Genomic DNA, 26,650 nt, shown 5'->3' with positions numbered 1-26,650 from the left:
TAATGGCTAAAATAATTCTTATGCATTTACTCTATGCCAGGCAATCTTTTAAGTGCTTCACAGGTATTAACATATCTAAACTTCACAAAAAATAAAGCAGGGAGTTTATACAACATAAAATAAAGCTGAGAAAGAAATTTTGTATTTTCTGACTTGAGAGTTCCAATACAAGTTGAAACCAAAATACGTAGTTTTTATTAGATACCTTGGTATCACAGCCATTCAGAATTCTTTTATAGTATTCATTTGACATCTTTCTCTAGAAGATTTAGTCATCCCACCTCTGATATGATGAGAAAGGATAAAGGAGCCCCACAGAGTCAGAAAAGTCTAAATTAAACCAACTAGAATCTAAATCAAATGTATTTTAGCCATCACAATAGGTCCTACTTTAACATATTTGTTCCTACAAATAAATATATGCCCTAGATGTGCTCACTGCATAATGATCCTAAATTTTTTTTTAAAAAGTTGAAAGCAAAGAAAGTTTTTTTCAAAGTAGAAGATGTAAAATGGCAAAATGTAAGATGAAGGTAAAAGTGAGAAATAGAGATACAAATTTTGGAATTATAACTGTAAGCAAGGTAAAACTAACAATAACAAATATTTATTAAAAACCTTCCAAGTTTTAGTCACTAAACTTTATGCTTTATTATCTCATTTAATCTTCAAACAACCATGTGAGGTAAGTGTTGTTATAGCTAACAATCCCCATTTAAAATATTTAAAAGAAGAAAAGAAAGTTTAGAAAGACTGAAAATTTGCTTCAAGGCACAAGGTTAGTAAAAAGTACATTCAGGAATTGGAACATAGATACGGCAAGATAGTAACATGGGTTACTAAGTTATGTCATGGACCTCTGCAAACAAACTCTAAGAGGAAGATTTGTGTGTGAGAGGTTTCATGGGGTAAGTTTTCAGAAACAACCCCTGTTTCTGTGAAATGCAGCACAATTGGGCAAAAGGAGAATTTGTATGGTGTCACATTTGTAACAGAGGTCTCAGTCAATCCCAGGTAAGCTCTGAAGCTGGAATGGCCTTTCATGCTATTCTTAATTAGGGCAGGAGGCCAACCATATTGCAATCTCACATCAGTCAATCATTGAATATGGGCAGCCCCAGGCAGGGGCTGTAATCTTGGGTGGAGAGGAATTTCCTGAAGAGGAGCTTAACTGCAAAATTGTCAGTAGCCAACCCTTCCGGCAGCTGAGGGAATGAGTGTCTCCATCCTGCAGGGTTATCTGGTAGCACATCATAGTACCCACTACAGTTATATTGTATCAAATCGAGAAAATCAAAACATTTTCAATAAAATACATTTATAAGAAAAAAACGAATAGGTGATGAATCAACAAATTCTCCCTGTTTTTGTTTTTAATTGGAGACATTTATTTGTTTAGAATGGTTGCTGTTAGCTAAAGTTAGAGAAAAATATATACCATATAGTTTATATCCTATGAACTAAGGGTACTAATCCTAAAACCTTAGGCTCTAGATACCATACAAAACAAAAGGGAAACCATGCTTTAGCTTTTCTTACTAAAGATTTAAATGCCCATGTAGGTAATAATACAAATTGCTCTTAATCTCTTCTGTGTTTAAGCTACCTGCTTCTTTTGGCCAGAAGCAAATAAGAACTCAGTTGTATTAAATGAATCAAAGTCCTCACTTCTCAGTCAGATGAAGCTGTTTTAAGAGCATTAAGAGAAGCTACTCCCAGTTCTTCAGTTCTTCCCATTAGAATAGTTTTTCCTTCGAATTTCAGGCTAAATGAACCATTTATCAGTTTTGCAGCTAGCTCATGTCAACAGGAAAGAAAGTTTTCATAAGCAAAATATGAAATTGAAAGAAAAAAGTAATTATCCTGCTTTGTATTGCTACCTCCTCTTATAACTGAATCTGTTCTTGCATGTTAGTTCAGTGAAATAAATCTGATTACTTGGGTAGCAAGGTCCTATTCACAACAAGGATTGGTTTGGCACGACCATCATTCACATTTTAAGTGCCACAAAGATGAAACAGCAAGACAAACTCATAATGTTAAAAAAAAAAAAGTTTTTTATTTCATCCCAGCGGAACATTTTCTGACCTATAGCTTCCAATCACCCTTTACTGTGGGTGATGTCAAAAACACTTACTGCATAAGCAGAGACCTGTGTTTCCTTTGCCACAGACAATAAATCTTTAGTGTCTTCTCCTGATACGCATCACTTCACTTGCTCTCAAGAGGCACTATATGTCTCTCTTGCCTTCCCCCTCACCTAGCAAGGTCATTTTTGAGTGATAGCACAACTTATTGCAAAAATGTATAGACATGCACAATAATTAGTATCCACTTGTAAGTACTTTGTCAGTAAATACTATAAAACTCTGGAAAAGACTTCTTCCCAAACATAATGTATTCATAAACTTAATTTCACAAATACAGATTTGAATAAGCCCATGTAAAAGCAGATTTTGGCCCTACCTTTTCATTACTGTTATAAAATTATACTTTATCCAGAAGGTATGCATTTGAGAAATTAATTTTAGTTTCATAGAAGTCTCCTTTTCATCGAGTAATACAATAAATTGCTAGTTGACTGTACTCACTTCTAGCTTGCAAAACCAAAACTTTTTCTCAATTAATGATAGAAATAGTGGCAAAAAAAAATGTAAGATGGAATTATTTTTTAAACTATTAGTTTTTCTTAACCAGGATTCCATGAGTACATTAGGACTGAGTGCTCAAAGCCATCTGTTAAATATTAAAAACTAACTTCTCATCAAAGCCTTATGCTAGTTATGTGGCACCCTTTGGAGAATTGGGAAAATACCCCCTCAAATTACCTTCTCTGTTCTGTGGTTCAGGTAAGAGGACTTGGTTGGAAAACGCTGTTAAAAGGTGACTCAGATTAGAACTCAGTCAAAACCAACAAGCAGGTAAATTAAAAAGCTGACATTTGAATCTGAACTTTTGAAAATAAAGCTGAAGTCGCATAATAAATACAACACATGTGTTACTCCAAATTTCAGGCATGACTTATTTTGTTTTCTTAAAGTGTCAAATTAAGATACACAGAAATTCAGAAGCACATTTTAGATTAACTCTTCTAAGTAAAATAAACCATAACAGATGCCTATGAATAGGGTTTTAAGGAAAACAAAGATTATACAAATCTAAAAATAAGTTTCAACCTTCAATCTCTGAGACAAAGAATTTCTAAACCCATTCAATAAATATACACTACTATGATGACTTAAATTCGTGATTCAAACCATGATGGAGGTTTCTTCCATTTCCACTTTAGTAACTTAGTGAATTCCCTGCCTGTCTCTCCTGTCTCTCTTTCAAACTAAATGCAAAGAAGGAGAAGGAAGGGGAGGAGGAGGGAAAGGAGGAGGAGAAACCGAAACAGAGAAACAGAGAGAAGTCTCCGTAAGTAACCTAGATCTTTGAATTAAAGCAAAGTTTTTAATGTAGGCATTATAATACACTCTGCACATGATTTATACACTTTGAATTTCATCATCATCATTTCTTTGAGTCAGCACTATTATTCCTTTCTCTGATTTCTCCTTTAGCTCTCCAACATTTTTAACGGGATAAAGAGACTCTAAATCCAGTGGCCATACTTTATGTTCAGAAAATATTACTTCTTAATAAATGTCTGGCTATTATTACAAAACTAAGAAGAAAAATCCTTTTAATATGAGCGGCAGAATGAAGATTCATCAATTTAGGTATAAAATGTATTTGAACATTATAAAAAAGGAAAGAGAGAGGACACAAGTACCCACAAACAGGATGAGAACACACAGATAACATGGGTTTGGCACATTATGACATGACGCTTACATGTCTGGGATGACTAAGAGTTATCTGTTAAATAGAGGGTGACGGGGAGTAATTATTCCAATGCAAGACACTGTACACTAAACAAGGATGGCTAGGATAAAGTGTCAAATGCAGGTCATTAATGATGACAAGGACTGGATTCAGCTGCAGCAGCTGTCACTGTCCCAGGTGGGTGACCATACTGTCATAATCCTTATCGCTATGGAGGTCTTCCTGGAAAAGTACACATCAATATGGCAGGTTAAAAAAATGTAGATGATAAGTATTGCTTACAGAAATGTATTCACAAAATCTCAGTGTCTTCAATGCCCCAAGAATTTATTTCTTAGTAGATCATCTTTTTAAGTTTCTAACTCCAATGTAAGTGAAGCTTTGATGTCAGGAAGCTCTGAGTTTAAATGTCACAACTTACCAGCTGTTTAACCTTTTTTAACCTCCAATGTACATAGTGGAAAGCCTACTTCATATGAGGATTAAATAAGAAAAGGAATGTAAAATAGCTGGCATATAGAAGGTATGGAATAAATTTCAGTTTTCTCCTAAGCCAAGTTCCGCCCTGAACAAGTTGATCAAATCTTGCCTAAAATTACTTTCTGTTAGTAAATAAATTTCATTCTTGCAAACGTTTGCTGCAAATCCATCAGTTTACAAATACTATATTATCATCCAATATTTTAAAAATAAAGTATATAACTGATTATTATATTTGAAATTTTATGATTAAGGGACAAGAACTGCTATCATATCAGTGTTATTGTCTTTGAATAATAAAATCTATAAAACTATTAGAAAACTTCCATTTCTAAAAATTTCTAACTCGATATTTATTATTTTGTTCAATATCTGTTCACTTCTTTTAAACTAGTCATCCTAAAACCACTGAATCATCAATCCTAAAAAAGTTGAAGAAACACAGCCCAAAAGTACTTTATCATCTCTATTCATATTCTTTCTGCAGTCTACTTAAGAATTTAATAGTTACTATTTGTGCTATTCCTCACAAATGTCATTATTTAACACCAATTTTTCAGATACCATGGCCCATAAGACCCTGTAGACCCTCATCTCTTAGTTATCACCCTTGTCGATTTACAAAACCCTTCATCATTTTTGGAAGAAGAAGGGCCACATCTCCAGTGGCTACAAAAGTATATCTCTTGAAAGAAAGAAGCTATGAAAATAGCTGCTGCAAGTTAATAGCTTCAAAACATTCTGAACCAAAGCTACTATTTATTCTCTTCCCTCTCCACTCCCATTGTGGATTATTCTGATATTTCAGTTTTTGTACATTCCATGTTATCAAAAATGGCAAAGAATTGGAAAATAACATTATGCCAAGAAGAGGTCAAGATGCTATTTCAAACTTAAAAAAAAAAAAAAAGATGCCATTTTTGACCCATGAGAGAGCATGAGAGAAAATATCCACTACTAAAATAGACCAGACTGATCCTCAGTTCCTTAAACACTCTACAGTTTCAATTATCAAAAGAGCCTCTTCAGTTTGCACGTCCAAGCCTGATGCTCCTGCCAAATCCAGTATTCCTAACTTTCTACTGAGCATTTCCAATATTTTCTTTCAAGCTCAACTCCGTGGCACCAGCCTCAGGTTCTCTATTCTCTCCCTCTCTTCTCTGCTACACACCTAGCTCCACATAGTAATCAAGTCCTGTTAGCAGCCCCCTTTCAACTCAGATTGTCCTATTCTGATGGAGTTCCCGCATTAGCCCAGTTGCCTTCTGCTCTTACCTTCACTCCTTCCAAGAGTATACTGTCTGTCACCAAGATAATACTTATAGGAAAACAAAACAAAACAAACAAAAAACCCAGCTTGTTTTCATGAAGTCTTAGTACAAAATAAGAAAACAAAATTCAATAAAATATTTTTGTCTGATGGGACACAGATTTATTTAAAATTTTAAAGTTGAGAAACAGCAATAAATATTTGTTGGACATTCATAGCTAAGTGCTAGTCTAATATACTAGATTCTCCAGAACTGAACAGGACGCTGCTGGGCGTGGTGGCTGGCTCATGCCTATAATCCCAGCACTTGGGAGGCTGAGGGAAGGGGATTACTCATGGTCAGGAGTTTGAAACCAGCCTGGCCAACATGGTGAAACCCTGCCTCTACTAAAAATACAAAAATTAGCCAGGCATAGTGGCAGCTGTAATCCCAGCTACTCAGGAGGCTGAGGCAGGAGAATTGCTTGGACCTGGGAGACGGAGGTTGCAGTAAGCCAAGATACTGCCACTGCATTCCAGCCTGGGGGACAGAGAGAGACTCTATCTAAAAAGAAAAAGCAACAACAACAAAAAAAACTAAACGGGACTTAGATTTATTCTCTATTATTTCCCCACCTATAGCTCAGAAGTTGCTGAAGAAAATAATTGAATCACTGTCAAATGTAAATGTGCCTACTTTATCTATCTCTACAAATTCTTCAAGATTAACTCAACTCTCTCTTCTATAAAACCTCACCTTACCTCTTGGTCTGAAGTATTCTTCCTTAATAACTCAAATAGCAATTAATGTCTAGACAATTCATTTAGAAATTAATTAGGCATCACTTTTGTGTAATCTCTTCTGTTACTGCCTTGAATTGATGTTTAAATATTTCATTATTTTACATTGTATATGTGGATTCTTGCCCCTTTGAGTAATTACAAACTTGTGGATAACTATGTATTAAATATTTTGGGGTTTCAAAGACTGCCTGAAAATAGTGAGTACTCAGGAAAAAATGGCTAATTTTATTTTATTTTATGCCTATCATGTCGAATTCCAGCAAATTTTTTCAAATCAGCAAAATTATTTGATGTGGAATTATAATTGTGGAGTTTTCAAATGTAAACTATTTGCTGTTTATATATAAATATATATTTATATATGACATATATCATATTTTATATAGGATATATCATATTTTATATCCTATATAAATTATACATATTATATATACATAATATATACATATTATATAATATGTATATATTATATATAATATATTAATATAATATAATATGTAACATATTATATATAAATATATATTTTATGTTATATATAATATATTATATATTATATATAATTCTAATTAGATTAGATTCTAATTCGATTCTATTTAGAAATCAGAATCCATCTCGACTATACAACTGGCTTTATCTTCTGCTTTTATTTGTTAATTGCATTTTGCTTGCTCTGCTTTGGGTTATAATTTTTGAGGTTTTACTTTATCCCCCACTCCATCTAGACCAGGACAAATTCCTAGCAGGTAAGGATTACCTAGTACTCAGTAGATTTTTTAAAGAAAAAAATTTTTTCTCTTGAGAACCTGTTGATAACTTGTAGCTTATTTTCCTTTGTCTAATCTTACTAGAAAATATTTTCACCAAAAATTTAGAAAAGTCACAAATGTTTAAATGCTCATATGTTAAATGTTCCAACGTGCCAAAACCAAAAATTATAGCACTTACAATTTCAGTTTTAACATCCATCTGTAATCTGATAGAGAATATATTGTATTTTCATTAATACTATTAATTATCCAAAATTTCACTTATTATTTCTAAGATTTCAGAAACAAAGCAGTAAATGTTTATAAATGATTAGAAAAACTGTTTGCTATAAAGAGCATAAAAAGTCTTTAAATGTAGTTTATATGGATATTTTTCTTATGCCTTCAGTTATAAAAACCATCTTGTCATTACTATTAATAACAGTAACATTATTATTTTATACAACAGGGAATACAAAGAATGATGCCCTGGGAATAAAGGAGACCTACTATTTCTTATAATTTGATAAAACATTTTTTTCTCAGCAAAATATTATATAATATTAGCATGCCACAACATGAAAATCTTTCAAGATGATTCATCAAAATAACAAGTTCTATGACAGCTGTATCATGGGGAACCCTTGGCCCCTCCATGTGAAATAAGGAACGAAAGGACTGAGGTGTCTACCACAGGACCTAGTGTTGAAGGCAGGCACATTGAAGAGGAGGCCGACCTTCAGATGCTCAACCCTCAGTTCCCAGTACTCACACACTAAGGATTTCTCATTAAAAAAATGGCTGGCAGCCCGTTTGCCTCAGTTTTCACTAACGTACCTGAAAAGATATTAATACTTTAAAAACCATTTCAGGGTTGAATTTTTGTAAGATGATTTTGGGCACACTATTTTCAGACAGATCAAATAATAAATTTGATAAGTGAAATCAGTTGTCCCATAGATCAAAATAAGAGCTCAAGCTCTCAGAATGATCTGGGAAATAAACAGTAAATTCAAAGTAAATTTAATGGAAGTCTAAAATGATGAAGATTCTGAAAACTAGATTTTAAGAGGGAATTATAAATAATAAATTATGACTGCGCCAACAGTATCCTAAACTAAAAATGATGCCTTTTCCATAGTAAATCTGAGAGCTTTGATATTTGAAATATATAATTTGAGATTGTGTTATAATCTTAGCCTCCAGATAGAACTCCTTTTGCTTTGATTTTACAGGTTAGAAACGACAATCAATTTTAATATTTTAATATTAAGACTAACATGTTGATTTACTTTCTACCACTAATTATATTTCATTTTTGTAAGTAAAGTATACTACTTTACAATTATTCTTAAGTATTGGCCTCTGGACACTATCTGTAGGTGCTTAAAAATCAATCCACAAATAATTTTCTGATCCCAAATTTACAATAATATAACTAAGATACTAAATATTTATGTATTGTATATATCATATTTAAATATTCACTAGTGATTCCTGTGTTATGAAAATACTTCACTAGTACTTCCCATTTATATGTTGGCCTTTTCAATTTAATTTTATTGTTAAATTTTTCCCAGTTCAACACCTGGGGCTTGTAACTTATTAATATAACTAAAACACTAAACTCTAAACTGCTGTGCATTTTCTGTAAAACTGACCAATAAATTTTGAAACATAAAGCAAAATTTACATGACCTAAATTTTTCATTAACATATTTAACGTTAGAGTTAATACCACTTATTACCTACTGACCTGCATGAATCTGGCAACTTGAGATCTCTATATAGTTGTTGTTGTTTGTGTTGAGACAAGGTCTTGCTCCACTGCCCAGGCTGAAGTGCAGGGTCACTGCAGCCTCAATCTCTTGGGCTCAAGTAGTCCTTCCACCTTGGCCTCCTAAAGTGCTGAGATTACAGGTATGAGCCACCATGTCTGGACTTACCTGACATTTTAAAGTCTCAGTTTCCTTATTTTTAAAATGGCAATATAAATATTTTACTGTGAGTTGTTTTGAGAATTAGCGTAACATGATACGTGTTTGAAATATTTGAAATATTAAGGGCTTAAAAGTTTGTAATTAAAAACTGGGCCCGGTGACAGGCATCTGTAGTTCCAGCTACTCAGGAGGCTAAGGTAGGAGGATCACTTGAGCCCAGGAGTTCAAGGCTGCAATGAGCCAAGACTGTGCCACTGGACTCCAGCCTGGATGAGAGCAAGACCCCAGATTTAAAAAAGAATGAATTTGTGATTGAAATAATATTAATTCAGGATTTTGTTCTATTTATAAAAAATATCTGAAATATACTTTCATCTAATTAATAAAGAATATGTCATATAAGAAAAAAATCATGATCTGTACTGAGAGGTTTTTTAAATGCATTCAGAAGCCAGACCGGAGGTCAGAGGCTGGAGGTCAGAGGCTAGACAAGTGTTATTTGTCATCTAGTTAGCTGTAGGTAAAAAGACCACTTAATAAAATGAGTGTTTTTAGCTGATTTAAATAAAAGTAACCGATTTTCATTTAACATTTGTCCATTATTGTTAGGTCAAGTTGGAAAATCAATTTCAATGTGACCCAATGGGAGAACAGCTCCACGTATCCATATATATTTAATGACAAGAACACATTAGTACTCATTTGCTTATAACAGTATTAAATAAAATGATAGCTTGTGTTTAAATTATTTTACAATTGTAACACAAGGCAGCAAAATACAGCATATCAAAATGACAATGGAGATAATCTAGTATCACACATTGATCTCTTATTTTGAAAGAAGAAAATCAGTGAGAAATAGGCAAATTTTATAAAGACAGGAAACTGGCATAAAATTTAAATACATATACAGATCTCTTAAAACTTGTATTTCCCTTACTCTCTTTCATATGCAGTTATTTTCAAGTTATTTTAAAGTGTAACTAGTAGCAAGATATCCATTATGGATCTAGAATCATAGTGTTTTTATAGTCAGTTGAGCATGTCTTCAAATACTATGCAGAATATATGCCATTTTTTAGTCTTATAGTAACTTGTAAAATGTTTATATATTTATTCATTATTGCTGGGCTCATGAAATGTCTATTTACTTTAAAAACTGTGAATTAATTTCAACATATTCTAAACAATAAGCGAGAATTTCCACCTGCATGAATTATTCTGTTCAAATACGGTTAAGGCCTACTCTCTGAGGGCAATGTACAGGGTTTTGGGGATACCCTTTTGAGCATAGGAAAAATCCCGTTTTCATAGAGGTGGGTTGGTTGAAATTAAAAAATAAGACTGCTAGAATTCAAAGGGATCTTTTTGATCATTTATTTTTCTATACACAAATGAGAAAACAGAGGACCAGAAGGATTAGAAAATTTGTGCCAGACTGAAGCTGAGAAGTAACAGTATTGAGATCCCAGGTCCCCTGACCCCCAATGCAGTGTTCTTTCCAATATGCCACCAAGGGCTATAGGAATGGCTCTAATTTTTCCTCCTTCATATAACTCACTTTCCCAGCTCCTAATCTCTTGCATAACTCACTTTCTCAGCTCCCAGTCTCCTGCTACAGTTTGAAAAGCAATGTGCAATTCCTGGAATATATAAGCTAGTTCATCCCTCTTGTGCTTTTGAACACACTTGTCCCTCTTGGAGAGAACTGAAGTGGGGATGCCAGTTGCAGTATACGAAGGGGTTGAATTACACAACTTCTTTTTTTTTTTTTTTTGAGACGGAGTCTGGCTCTGCCGCCCAGGCTGGAGTGTGCAGTGGCCGGATCTCAGCTCACTGCAAGCTCCGCCTCCCGGGTTCACGCCATTCTCCTGCCTCAGCCTCCCGAGTAGCTGGGACTACAGGCGCCCGCCACCTCGCCCGGCTAATTTTTTTTGTATTTTTTAGTAGAGACGGGGTTTCACCGTGTTAGCCAGGATGGTCTCGATCTCCTGACCTCGTGATCCGCCCGTCTCGGCCTCCCAAAGTGCTGGGATTACAGGCTTGAGCCACCGCGCCCGGCCGAATTACACAACTTCTAAGCTTCCTTGTGATGTAAAAATTCTTTATTCTGTATAAACTTGCTGTAGAATTTAATGCCACTTCTAAATATTAAATATTATTTATAGATGCCTTTATAATTAAATGTATATTATATATGTGTATTGTAGAGTAATATGCATGAATTCTGAATATACGCCAAAGTAACTTATCAGTAAAAACATAGATACAAAGTTGATAACCTAGGCACCAGAAGCATCGGGTTCAAAACTGACATTTTAAAAGTGCCTCCTACATGTATAATTGCCCTAAGTCGTTCAGTTATTACCTGAATAGGTAGAGGAATCAAGTGCTGCACTGTAAAATGACAGCATGGAATAACGAGCACTCACTGGATTTTAAAACCTGACTCTCAATCTCGATTCTGTTACGTTCGGCAATGTACCCTTGGGAAATTCACCAAACATCTGTAGATCTCAAATTCTTTATCTGTTAAATGAGAACAATATGACACCGAACTCAGCACATATAGGACAAAAATGTGATAACATAATTAAGCATACATAAGACATAGTAGGTGCTCAGTGTTAGCTGACTTGGAGTTTTGAATCTTCCCTATAAAAATAAAGTGTACTCTCCTCTCCTGAAATTATGAGTTCCCTCAACGACTACAATACCTTACTACCTCCCATCAGACACATAAACATCACCAAGCACACAAGTATATGTATGTGCACGCGTGCGTGCGCGCGCACACACACACACACACACACTCATAGAAACATTGGAAGTACTGGAAACCCAAGCTTCTATTCCCGAGAAGCAAGGAAGGAGACCCCTGCAAATCAAGAAAAACAGCTGAAGCCAATAATCCCTGTTTTTCAGTTAATGAACCTAAATTTGTGTTCTAAAAAACAGAGTGGATTTGTATTAGGAAAAAAGTGTTCTTTCACCTAAGAATCCACTTGATCACTTGACAATCCACCAAATCCACCAATTTGACCTGTTACATCACATATAATATGACCTGCTATATCATAATTTTTATGTGATTCCTTTTGGAGCCCACAATGAAAGACTATCTACACAGGCAGAAACATTGATATAGGGCTAAGTTACTCAGGAAAACACATATTATTTCCATTCCTTTTACAAATTTGAAAACCCTCCAAGAGTCTAATTCTAACTTCTTTTGCATCACATTATTATCCAATTCAAAGCTGTTATTATTCACAGACTACAAATTAAAATCTAAATCCTTAACACCTGCAGATTTTTGCATCTTTGATAATTAATTAATAGGTACAAAATAAATTGGTTGATAAATGAAACAAATGAACACTATTTCATTTGTATGTTTTCCTACTTACATTTAAAGATAATCATTAAAGGAAGAAAACACTGCTGCAAAAAGTATAATATATCTCAAAGCCAAATTTGTGATTTTAAATTTGTAGAAAACTTAAGAATATCTAAGCTACTGATTACACTTTACTACTGAAATTTACTTCACTGTCATTAGAGGTAAGATATATGTGTAAAAACTAAAATAATTCAGTGTGCTCTATATTTTCATTACAGAGCTTTTCTTTTTATTTTGTCCAAATAAATGGAGAATATGAGATGTAATCTGGAAATTATATTTTTGAAGTTTTGAGCCTTATCTGTTTTTTAAATATTTCCCCTTGAGGGGTTACAAGACATTATTTTGTAGTCAAAATTTTCATAAACGATATGGTGAGTTGCAATTTTACATTGAAAAATATCATAGAGTAATAATATAGACTTAATGATAAAAAGGTATTAACTAGACAAACATTAGTGGAACAGCAACAGGGAGAGGAAGGGAAGGAAAACAAAATTTTAAGAAAAGACTGTGTAGTCATTTCAAGTTTCAATCTGTTTATTTCCAAGTGCTCAGGGCAGCAATAGTGAAATATACAATCTTAAAAACATAATTTATAGTTTATTATTTAAATAACACTTCATTTTCCTACTGCCTGCAAATTATTAATTAAAATAATATCTCTTCCCTATTCTTCATCTTTTTTTCTTTTTTTTTTCTTTCTCCTTTTCTAGCTCTTGATTCTTTCTCCTTTTATATCAACTCATAATCTGATGTTTCCTCTTCAGTGAAGTATTTTGTATGCTGGTAAACACGAAAGTAATATTATTCAGATTTACTGCTGGTGCTGTACCTAGGGATTTTATTTGAATTTATTGATACTTGTCTGTCATTCCTAACTACCCTACAGTAACTGTCAAAAGGTGAAGTTCTGAATATTAACCCAAGGAAATATTTGAAATATGTAAATGAAAATATTTTATCACACACACACACACACACACACACTTCTCTCCTATCTAAACTTCTTATCTCATAAAAGAGCATCTGATGCCAGAGCATGAAAAGTGTATTAAGAGCTTAACATCAGTATTAATAACTCAGATTTAAAACTCTTAGCAATTAATTAAGATTAATGACAACAGTCATCCCCTTTTCTCCAATGTAACACTTCCTCACATTTTTCCAATCTCCCGTTCATGAGCCCCTCTATGCTCATTTCAGGCTGTGAAAATCAAAGGTCCTGAAACTTTGATCCTGTTATCTGCTGCTTTTTGTATCTGAGACTAAGGAAGTACATATCGGCAAATTTACAACGAACAGCTCAGACAGCTGTCCTACTTTAAGCAGTTAATGGAAAAGGAACTAATCTAGTTAAGAGCATAAAACTAGTTCATAAATCTGGATTCAGAGGACAGTTAAAACCGTCCCACCTCTTCTGGAGAGTAGTAACTGAATTAAATTCTCTTCTCACTGTTTGTTGAGAAGAGCCAGCATTTCTGTAAACTGGACTAATAAGGCACTCAGAGTTAACATAAGCCATATATAGGCCAGCACCATAAATGATTATGCAAAAGATTAATTAACATTAAAATATATGATTTGGCTAGGACAAATACAGATCTCACAAGAATTCCGATCACTGAAAATTTTTCTTAAATAGAATGTGACATAAAGATCAAATCTGTTTTTAAAAAGTGAAAAAAATGCAACTGCAAGCAAAAAAAATTCTGAAAAAGACAATAAAAATCAAAAGCCTTCATTTGTTCAAAATTTAGCCTAAAGGAAAATGGTTGTGTTGTGTTTTTATAATTCAGAAAATGTTCAATAGATTTAATTATAATTTAAAAATTAATCATCCAAAATGACTAACTTTAGCCCCATATAAATAACATTTTTATGTATCAGCATTCTCAGCCATATTTTTGTAGATAATAATTCAAACTTGTTAAATTTCAGAATTGTTCTGTCTTAATTTTCTCAGTAGCTTAATTTTATAAGTAGTAAAATAATAAGTAAAGATAACAGAAACGTTTAAATTCTACAAATTCAAATGATATACCTCTTATGAATCACTAGGATCTAATGCACATATTCATTCATGTATAATTTATACTCTTAATTATAATAAAACTAAGAGGAACTCTAATATACAAAATTCTGTCCCTCAAATCAATATCTCATGCATATTACAGGGTAATTATGTTATCTGATGGCATAGGACATTGTAACCAGAATTAGAAAGTTAAAATCTTGACCCTGCTCACAGAGCTGTGGGAACCACAGTGGTGTGCTTAAGTCTAGCGGGCCTGAGTTTAGATACATCTGGTGAGGGACAGAGCAAATGATTGAGAGAAAGTTGTATAACTACAATCTGAAAAACATACATTAGGAAAATGGCTAAGTCCCGTAAAACACAGACAATGTAGTGACAACAGGACGTCGAAGCGGAAAATTCATATAAGCTCTCAGAGACACGCAAGTGGAATTCAGGAGGGAAGGTCGCATTGTCTAAGAATGATGTCTAACGATGTCTCTAATGATGAGGACAAAGCAGTGGAAGTCTCAATCAATGTTAGGAAGTCAGACAAGGGAGAGAAATGAAAGAATTAGAGAAAGATAATGGGAGAGTAATTCCTCTACTCCAGAAATTTATCTGTATGCTATGTATGTAAACATGCTATTTGAATGTTTTATTGAAATGTTTTACAGACTTACTAACTCTTTTAGGCAACTAATATTTGAGATGGTCGTATGTGCGTGTATCTGTGTGTGTGTGTCTCGCCAATCTGCACTAGGTTTGGCCTTAAGGCTATTTAAATAAAATACAGTGAATTCATAATTAACTATTAAGAAATCATTCATGTCAGGAAATGGTTCTAGGAAACAAAAGTGCTTGATTAAAAAAAAAATTAGAAAACTCTAATATGATTCAAAACAAAAGTATGATTAGTACTGAATATGATTATGAAATTTAATATATATATTGTGTACTATTTTCCGTATACTAACCTGCTCACTAAGAAGCATTATGGGAACCTGAAGTATCTTTCTGCCACATTTTCCAAGTGAAAAGAGCTCTTTAAGGAGAAAGAGATGATGTATATCAGAGAATGAAATTATTGTGAAATGGCAATGAGTTTGTAGAAACTATCCCAACTTTATAAGTTTTTTAAAAGCATAAGGAGAAAAAAACTTGCAATTATTCGAAATTAAGAAAGTGTTAACCCAAAGTCAGAAAAAATAAAATGGTAAACAAATGTCCACGGGTATTCTTTCATTTATCCTTATTTTCTGTTTCCTTCTCTTTTTTTTGTTATTTGCAAAGTTTGAAAAATAAATTAATATTTATTTTATACCTCAAAATTATATCAGTTTCAAAATTCTTAAATGTGTGAGGTTGGAATTTGATTCAGAGTACAATTAGTGGAAAATATAAATAAAAATGATATGGAAAAATTTTAAAAGAAATTACTTAGAGAATATAATTATTACTATTGCATACTACTATATATTAGTGTCTATGTTATACAAATCCTAGTGTTTTATTTATAAATAAAAATGAAAGATATTTAGCAAAGTTAAAAAGGCATTTATAAGTACATTTTTAGGAATAAAGAGGCAATAAAAGCTTCCTACTCAAGCCAATTTCCTTAACTGAGTTATAAAGCTTTCCTTAAACTAAACTTATAAATGAGGTTCTGGTAGACATAAAGGCACCATCATAATGCAACAAACTGTCTACAAAAAAATGCACTTTATTCCCCCTCGGACTGGGTCTTCTGAGCTCTAAATTTAAAAATGAGTATTTAACGCATGTAGAATCATGTAGATTTTTGTAAATTATTAGAAATTTTAGTAATTTATTTAAATACATATTTAAGCCTCTGTGATAAAAAGTATATAAAAACCATACACAAAGTAACCAAAAAACAGGGGGAAAAAAGGTTAAAATTGTATCTGTGTTGACATTTCTGCTCCCCGTTGGATGATGTTAATTGATGTCTTCAAGGTATTCTACATCATAGCCATATGTTGAGCCTCAGAAAATAATGTGTTTTGTCCTGGACCACCAAGACATTTCAAAAGTATTCTTCTTTTTTTTCCAGATGGGATCTTGCTCTGTCACCCAGGCTGGAGTGCAATAGTGTGATCATGGCTTACTGCAGCCTTGACATCCCTGGCTCAAGCAATCCTCCTACCTCAGCCACCCAAGTAGCTGGTACTACAGGCATGTTCCACTCTGTCAGGCTAATATTTTGTTTGTAATTTTTGTAGAGACGGGGTCTCCCTATGTTGCCCAGGCTGGTCTCAAACTCCTGGACTCAAGGGATCCTCTCATCTCTGCCTCCCAAAGTGCTGGGATTGCAGGTGTGAGCCCCACACGCAGCGAACAGTATTCCTTCAGAGTGCCAAAGCTCACTGATGATGATGGAAAGAAGTTACATTTCTAAAATCAGTGCATTGAGAAGTGGTATTTACACTAATCATTTTTTGTTTCTTGTTTATCAGAAAGTTGCTGATGAATTTTAATCAAGATAAATATTTATCTAAACTTGGAAATTAATACATAAAATGTATATGATTCCACTAAATAGCTAATAATGCCTATATGGGGAGGGGAGACAACCAAGTACCCAAGTTCTGTTTATAGGTTCTTCGAAAAAAAATAAATTTTGGGGTAATGTAAATTATTCAATTTTGCATATTCTGCATTTCAGTTCAGGAAACCAGACTGAGTCAACATCTTTGCCAATTTACATACCTAATTAAGAGATTATTTTATTGAAACTAAGAAATGTTATCAATAAGCATTCTATTTCAAGAATTTATTTTCCACTGATACAGTTGATGATATACACAGTGAGCAAATATGTTCTATAAGAATATAGACATAGTTATAAACATGCTATATGCACACAGTCCTAAAACAGTCGGTGGGATAGTAGTAACAATGGCATGTTCATGAGATGGATTTTTCTAGTAAAAATTTATCTTTCAAATATGCAAAAACTTAAGTCAATTACTTCCATTAATTTAAATGGAATATGATGGTATTTTAAAGATGCCCTGAAAGGTAAAGGCCAAAGATAATAGTAATTAAAGATAATATAAAGAACGGAAAAGTTTAGTGGTATTATTTTCCAGCTTTGTTGCATCAGAATTGCCCTAAAAAAACTATAACAAATTTCAGACCTTACACAAATAAAAGGTTTAGAGTTTTTAAAACATTTTATAGTTTCTACTCTGTCACTTTAACATGTAGAAGGAAGTGAATAAAAATACATGGGCATTTTATGTATGATAGGACTGACTCAATTAGGCTACAATAAAGTTTTTTTTTTTTCTAAAGCCCCTAAAATCTGTTACAAAGTTCAGCTATATGGCACAAAATATTTGGATGGAAACTGAAAACTAAATCTAAGAACGTAGTCCTTTTTTAAAAACAATGATCTATGGGGTAATAATATTGACTAGCCCAGGCTATCAATGTAAATATATTTTAATGATTTTTTTTTTAAAGAATGCAGTCATTAGGAGCATAATTCTAAGCACTGAAGACATTTGAAGCATCAAATCAATTGACTGAAGGTTTCAATCTGCTCTGAAAGACCCACTAGTGGTTACACTTCGCAACTGTGATGGGAACATAATGGCAGTATGATGCAGAATCCCTACTATCCAGATGCTTATTCTACTTGAAGATGAGGTGGTTTAAGAGTGTTAAGCACTGGGTGATTTGTAAACATAATGGAGTACAGAGCCATCCTTGAGAAGGTTGGAATCACTTAAGAAGCTACCATTAAAAAGGGCAAGGCTAGTGTGAGCCTGAAAATTCAGAAGCAGAACTGAAAGGCACGAACATAAGTCTAACTAGAGATGTAAACAAGAGGTAGAACCCAAAGCCTTTGCCTTTGAGGTTATCAGGCTTCTCTGGTTCCTTTTAAGTGACCTGTGCAACCTATCTTCTCTGATATTTTTGTGGGTTTTGCTGTAGACTTAAAAAATTGGAGGATTGAGACAGTGTTCTGTCAGACTGAATATTCTTGAGAAAGCAAACGCCATCAATCACTTCAAAAAAATGAAATTATCTGCATAACTGACAAAAGTCCTCTCAATATACTGAAAAATATTTATGTTGCTTATTATTTCAACAAGACATAAAAACTTTGCCGCATACTACCATCTGCCCTTAGGCCATTGCTCCCTGGCTACTTCCCTCTCCAAAGGATACTTTTGAGTCAGCAGCTCTCCTTTTTCTCAAGAAAGGGAGCCTAAATTATACAAATGATAATAGTTTACGTTACTATAGAATCTTTATTGTCTTACCATTCCCAGCATCTCTTTCGTATCAGGCTAATATTTTAACTAATTCCATTATGCCATATTTATGTGTGCAAAATTAAGGAGTTTTTGTAGTATTTCCATTGAAAAGTCAACAAATTCTTGAATATTTTGTATCTGGCTGAATGTAGGTAGTAGAGGAGGAGAATCGCCCAAAAAGAAAATGTTTGCTTACTTCTGACTTAACATTTTATTTTTTTATATGCAACTATAGGAAAGAAGTCTTTATGAACAGGAATCAATTAAAGTCAATATAATTTTGTAAATTTTGTTTTACTAAAAAATTACATCCATCTGCAAAAAATCTAATTCAATTTCATCTCCGTGTAAAAAGAAACCTTACAAGTTTAAAAACAAATGGTGCATGTACTTGACGAGTGTTACTAGGATTCTTCAACTGCTGTATACACACTTTTATGTCTGCTTGCTGGTGAAGGAGGGACTGCCTTCTGAAGGTTAACATAACCTCGATTACAGCCAAGAAGCTCCTTGGAGATTTGATTGGTTTGTGGAACTACTCCAAAACTAGTGCTGCGCTTTCTTCTTTCTTTGCCTTTCTGCTTCTCTAACTCTCTCTTTTCAAATCAAAAAGGAGAACGCATGGTAATGCATCATTTATAAATTACCTTGTTACTGCGAAAAACAAAACACTGCTTTGAAAACCAAACAAACTCCTGCTGCGGACTCCGGCATGTTTGATGGAGGCCCTTCAAAAGAGTCCACGGCTTAATGGAGGTTGTTTATGTGGAGACTTCGATCTGTACCTGCTGTCCCCTGTCACTCCCTGGAAACTTGGCGGCAGATGTTGCAGCGTTAAGTTGTCTCTGAAGTGGTTTTCTGTCCTCGTCTCCCCACCGCAACGGAGTCAAACTATATTAGATCTCTTATTTGTGCCTAAGGCAAGTTTAGGAGCGCAGCTGTGTCCACCCCCATTCCTACCTTTGGTGTTTCAGGCCTCCAGGCAGCGAGAGTGAGACCAAAACGATTTTGCCGTTCTCAACGACCTCCGCTGACAATCCCGCCGCTCGCTGCGGGCTGGGTAGGCCGCTGCCGCGGCTGCAAACAGATGTCAGCGACAACCTGCTAGCTTACACCTGGATGCGCGGCCCTCACCTCGCGCGCCGCGCTGAAACATTCATGACTCGGAGGACTTCCCGCCGCAATCAAAGCCCGGGCCCGGCGTGCAGCCCACGGACCCCGCCACCTCAGCGGGAGCTGGCGCGCGGAAGAGAACGCGAGAGAGGGCCAGAGCGGGAGACTGCTCGCCCGCTTTGATACTTTATGCCTGAACTTCAATTACTTGATCAAGGACTTCAATTCAGCAGTGAATTCTTCCGCAAACGAGCCCGGTGCGACCTCCCAGCCATAAAAGGGGCACATTTGGCTAGAAATTCACCGTGACGGTGCTTACATAGTAAATGTGCGTGATTCTGGGTTGAATTCTAGGACCGCTGATTTGTTTATACAACTAAACCTGAGTCTCAAGAGGCAGAATCTGCAGTAAACAATTATAAATAAATGACAAGATTGTTTTCCTAGGTAGAAAACATGCTGTTGACTAGGCAGAGGTAGTGTTACTTAGAACCATTAGCCACAACCTGAAAACCACTGTGTTTTATTGTCTCTCAAGTGGCATGAAGTTTGTTTTGCCTTTTTTTAGTCACTATCACTTCCTTTAAAAATCAGATATGAGAAAGGATTCTCATTTACTTCTTGACAATACACATCAAGCTACATCCATTTCTAACTTAAAAAATTGTTTAGTCTTCCTGATTTCTAAAGTGTACAAATTCCTTTATAATCACATACATGGAACTTGTATACCGGTACAAATACTTCATAAGAAGCATAATCAAAAGTAAATATTATGCATATATACACACACAAACCATTATGAGCACAGAAAACACAGGAAAATAAAATTATTTGCAAAATATATTCACCAATTTATATGTTGGTAAGAAAGTTTATTTTTAAAAGAATTGACTTTAACAGACAATAACATTTGTTCCAGTGAACTTTTTGCTATGCAGAGACAATTCTTTTAGAAGGAATCAGTGTATCTAATCTAAGCTGATACAATGTTATTTACAAATTTCCTAATATTCCTAATATCAGATAATTTGTTGAGAAGATAGATTTGTTGATATAAAAGTGATATACATTTTCAAAGGGCAATGGACATCTCTTAAAAATATAAAATCTTTCATGAATTGGTCTAAGCTCAATGTTTTTCATTTAATCAGATTGTGATTGACATTAGGGATGTAAGTTTGCAAATAATAGGATTTCACCCTTGTTTAGAGCCCAATCGTAGGTGTGTGTGATTATTTAAAGCTAACAAAAGAACTCCAGGACTAATTTTTCTCATTCAACGAACGATTATGCTAGGACTTAGACAGACAGACAGACACACACACACACATACACACACACACTATTCTGAGGTCAATTCATTTTCTCCTTTCTTCAAGCAAATATAAATGTAGATGGATAGGCAGTTATTCAAAGAACAGCCAGAGAAGTAGAGGATACTACCACTTGGGCATTGTAGTTCCCTAAATTTTAATTTTCTTTAGTCCATGTAATTCCATGAGATAAACCACATCTATATAAACTAAATTGGTAAAAACCATAAGGTTTAGTAACTTTAATTTTTTACCAACTAACCACAGTAAGTAGAAGGTAATGGTGAGCTATAGATGTCTTCTCATGCATAAAGCATTACCAAAGCAGATCATCCTATTTTAATGTCATGCATCAAAATTAGCTGTGCCAAATATACTCTGAATTCCTGATATTCTTCCTGCCTCTGGGTCATTATTTTCTGAATAGGTAAATTACTGTAAGTTCCCAAATGAAAGATACTCTAAAGCAAAAAAGAACTGAAATTTAAGAAATACTATGTGCTCTTTCTACAAAATAGAAATATAATTTGTAGGATATTAGAGTCTCAATACAGATTACATCACTGCCCCATGCAAATATAATTTTATTTAAACAAATAATTAAATATTACCTTTTGGATAATATTTTTATGTTTGCATTATTTTAGAGACTTAAAATTCACTGAAATATTTACCATGATTAAGTGCCCTATGATTGCTGCAGATTCTTTTTGGCATAAGTATCACAGGGTCAAACAGTTGCCTTTGTCAATAAAGATATTTACTGTGCTGGTGATTATAAGAACAGGGCAACTGAAGGCTTCATTTGTTCACAAGAAGCCAGCTGAAAATTAACATATAAAAATGTATAAACTAGTATAAGAAATTGTCAAAACAAAGTGAAAGCATAGTGGAAATAAATGTATTTAAGAAGAAACAGAGAAAAAAGAAGGAAGGAAGGAAAGAAGGGAGGTGGGGAGGAAGGGAGGTATGATAGCATTTTAGAGACAGTGAAATCAAAACAGTATGGTTTCTTAATACATACTGTAAACTTAAAAAATGTTGGGCCCTTCAATTATCCTAATAATGTACAGAAAGCTATTTCACTAAAGTAGTGGAATAATTCTTGCTGTGTATTTTTATGATCTAATCTCTGGAAAGATGTAGGTTAAGGTTTATATGTGTGTGGGATAGGGAATTTAAATGGGAGTTAATTTTATGAAATAAAGAAGACCTGGTTGATGATGTGGAGTTGACATAAATTCAGATTTTTTTTTCTTTTTTTTTGAGACAGGGTGTCCCTCTGTTGCCCAGGCTGCAGTGCAATGGTGCGATCTCAGCTCACTACTGCAACCTTCACCTCCTGGGTTCAAGTGATTCTTCTACCTCAGCTTCCTGAGTAGCTGGGACTACAGGTGTGCCCCACCACGCCTGGCTAATTTTTACATTTTTTAGTAGAGACAAGGTTTCACCATGTTGGCCAGGCTAGTCTCCAACTCCTGGCCTCAAGTGATCCACCTGTCTTGGCCTCCCAAAGTGCTGGGATTATAGGTGTGAGCCACCACACCTGGGCACATTCAGATATGCTTAATAATTTTTTGTGAAACGTTGAAAATGGAAAGCTGGGGAATAAAAATGTTGGGGAGGGGCGAAGATTTCTCAAGTTGTCTAAAAGGTAAAGGTCATATGCTGATAACTACAGACTTGACATAAAACCTCAGTCTAAAACAAAACAATAAATATTATAAAGAAAAACTAGCAAGAAACATAAAGGCAAAACAGCAAATCATGCCAAGCTTACCTGATTTTCTTGAGTGAAGAATGTGTGGTTGGGTTTGGTTGGATGGGTGAATAGACAGATATACTTATACCTTAAATTCAGCAAGGAATTTAACAAAATTTATTAAATATCCTTGTAAATCATGTAGTAAACTGAATTTGTACTGTTGGGCAGATTCCTAGCTTTAACATAGTAATGTCACTTAACTGTGCAGCATCCATCTGTGAGGAAGGGCTCTCATGGGATGCCACACTGAGGTTTCAACATTGGCTTGAAATAAAAATTTGCAGGTAAGAAAACATCAGAAGCACTAAAGCTAAAAAGAATAGGTATGACGATAAAAGATTAACTCAGACTGCTTCAGGCACACATAGAATCATAATATGTATCTGATAAAAAAACAAATCAATTAATTGAATCAACAACTGATGTTTACTAAGCCTGAAGTCCTGCACTTAAGTAAAAACACATTTTTCAAAAGGCATAAATAGCATAGATGTAGAGTAGAAAAAGTGGGGTTTTAGTTAACCTCACATAATGAACGTCAACTGTATTCTGAACCTCTGAGGTTCAGAATCTTTCAAAGCTGAGAGTTTTATCCTACATTTGTCACCAAAATTCATTTGGAAGCAATGAATTTTATAATTCATATATATTAAAATATAATAGCAAAATGTCTGAATAATATGATTAGGAAATGATGCTTTACATAATATTTGATACATATACTATATCATATTCCTAAAATCAGAAAAATCCTGAATTTTGAAATAATATGACCTCAAGAGTTAGAAAAAAGGCTTTGGACTTATCTTAGACAAAAGTGTGACCATATCGATTGAAAAAAGAAAAGAAAAGAAAAAGGAAGAAAATCTTGGTCAAAATAATGGAAAGGGAAGCATTATTCTTCAAACATGAAAAAATAAATAATTGAACCTGCTGGAGCAACATTTGAAACATTACAGCATTATAATTTAAGAAGAATGTTAAATCCATTTGGTATCTAACAGAGTACCTGATATATGTTAGGCACTACGTAAATATTTGTTGAATGAATGACTATAATGCATCATTTTAAAAACTAAACATACCAATTTATCGAAACTCACATATTTCTTCTTTTCTATTCCCAGTGAATCTTTCTGGTTTTCACTTCTGAATCCCAGATTATCTAGCAAACCACGAATCACTGCCTCAGTGACTTTGCTCATGATGCCACATCTAAGGAAATGTTCATTCTAGCTATTTCCTATCTATATTCAAAGGCAGAGCACCTATATTTTTGAAGAAGCTTTCCCTAATCTCTCCTTAGGGAGAGCTAGTTTTTATTTTTCTATTCACTCAAGAGTACCCAGAACACATTCCAGAATAAATCTTATTTTTGCACATGCCTTGTTTCCCAAACAAAGTTTAGGTTTCTTAAGGGCAGAGGCTGCTGTTTGTTTCTACCCTTCGATACCACCTGATGTCATTGCTTGTACATATTTATAATCCAAAAATTATTGAATTGAATCAAAATTAATAGGAATAATGAAAAACTATAAACTAAGTTGCAATCATGACAGTTAAAAGAAAATATAAAGTATTAGCAAGAGAGCTGAGACCACTGTCTGTTTTTGTTGGCTAGTATACAATCAATGTTAGCTCAATACCCAGCACTTAATAAGGTGAAAATTATTGAACAAATAAACTAGTGTCTAACCTGGGGAATAAAAACTAAGATGATGCAAGAAAACAATTTTAAAATACATGAAGTTAAAGTGTAGCATGTAGAAGAGGAAGAAGAGTTAGTACATGTTGTTCCAGAACAGAACTCTGGATCACAGATGAATTTTAAAAGATACAAATGTCATTATGTGAAAACTTTTTATGAAGAACCACAGTGATTGGATAATGAAAGAGGATGTTTTATAAACCAACTAGTTCTCTCTACTTACAGTCTTAGCCAACAGTAAATGATGATCTGTTGGGAAAATTCCAGGAATAAATTTTCTCAAATTGGATTTTAAAAAAATCCTCTCAAGCTGAAGCTCATGAAGTTTATTCCCTTGTTAAAACAGAGGAATGATCATGTTGACACACAATGAAACAATTCTACTGAAGTAGGAGGCAGCACTAGATTCTGGAGGTGAGGGTTGGACACCAGACCTAATTGATGATTAACTAAAACAGGGACAGGGCGAAAACACTTTCCCATAAGACACACTGACAAGGGTGCCATGTCAGTTTGCCATTGCCATGGCAACACCCAGAAGTTACCACCACTTTCCATGACAACGACCCAATGACCCAGAAGTTGTCACACCTTTTCTAGAAATGTCTGCATGATCCACCCCTTAATTATCATATAATTAAAAGTGGATATCAATGTGACTACAGAACTGCTTCTGAGCTGCTCCTCTGGGCACACTGCCTATAGGGTAGCCCTGCTCTGTCTGCAAGGAGTAGTAGTACCTCCGCTGCTGCTATGCACTGTCGCTTCAACAAAAGTTGCCAACACCTCTGGCCCACCCTTGAATTCTTTTCTGGATGAAGCCAGGAAACTTCCGGGGCTAAGCTCCAATTTGGGAACCCTCCTGCCCTGCATCAGATTCCTTCTTAGGTGAAGTTAAGAACTCTCCCAGGCTGAGCTTCAAATTTGGGGCTCACCTGCCCTGCATCACTACTGTTATGAACTGTACTGTCTCTGAACCAAACCTATCCATTGTTACATATGAAAAGGTTTTAATCAATTTTTGTTACATCAATACAGTGGAAAATAGTACTAGTATATTACAGAAATTACAGAACTAGAGGAATTGTAGCCACATTTCCAAACAAAAATATAGCTTCAGACAGACTTCCTGATGGGGAAAAATATATACATATACATATGTGTGTATGTGTGTGTATGTTTATCACTATCACAGATTTTTATAATGCTTTATAACTTTAAAGACACTTTTACATAATAGTCAAGAAATTCGATTACATCAACTGTTGAAGGCAGGGAACATACTTATACCTACAAAACAGATTCTGAGGCCTTTGCCCTAGGCCTTATTGCTACTAAATGCTACTAAATGCTAGAGAAGGACTTCAGCTACTAAATTCCAGTCTGTTGGAACATTGTGTCTTCAAAGTCAAGGGCTGATGCAATGATTGTGCTTATTAAAGTATGTGTACAAATGACCAGTATTGTCAAGAATTACTTGAAAAAGGAATGGTGTAAAAATGTAGTTTGAAGATGCATTCTAACAACAGGTACTTTATAGAAAACTCTATGTAATAGAAATCTACACTTGACAGGATTTCCTTCCTCAAGTTCAATAGGGCTCTAAAATCATTTTTTATTACTATTTCCCTGCCTTCATTATACTGACCCAAGCAGTTAGCTCTTTCTCAATACATTCCCATATACAAACCTCATCTCCTTCCTGAGGTCGCATCAAAGAAACCCGGTCATACTGCCGCCTCAACAAAGCCCAGAGAGCATCAAGACGACCCTAAGGGAAAATGAGACTTGTGAATTCCCAGAGAATGTACTCAATCTCTATGTACTGAATACATGAAGATGTAAAACGAAGAAAATAAAATCTTCTTTACCCTCATTTCTTTCATAAGGTAAACTAGTAAGTAATAAAAACCTGGAGGTTCTTATTGCCAAGAAAGTATTCAGCTGCTAAGAGTGTACAATGAATGTCTGCAATTTGATCTACCCTCTTTC

The 26,650-nt window shown here is 34.4% G+C and overlaps 1 protein-coding gene across 2 annotated transcripts in view; it reads right to left on the bottom strand.

The window, feature by feature from the left end:
• ANTXR2 (ANTXR cell adhesion molecule 2) overlaps window positions 1-26,650 on the bottom strand; it is a 158,466-nt gene that overhangs the window by 37,858 nt on the left and 93,958 nt on the right. For both annotated transcript variants that reach the window (XM_033214316.1, XM_033214314.1), the window contains exon 16: window positions 26,349-26,429. In XM_033214316.1, the coding sequence (XP_033070207.1) occupies window positions 26,349-26,429 (81 nt within the window). The remainder of the gene's footprint in view (window positions 1-26,348; window positions 26,430-26,650) is intronic.

The sequence above is a fragment of the Trachypithecus francoisi genome, unplaced genomic scaffold, assembly GCF_009764315.1.
Source record: "Trachypithecus francoisi isolate TF-2019V2 unplaced genomic scaffold, Tfra_2.0 Lachesis_group1, whole genome shotgun sequence".
In the NCBI taxonomy this organism is placed as follows: domain Eukaryota; kingdom Metazoa; phylum Chordata; class Mammalia; order Primates; family Cercopithecidae; genus Trachypithecus; species Trachypithecus francoisi.
This window is presented reverse-complemented; position numbering and strand designations above follow the sequence as displayed.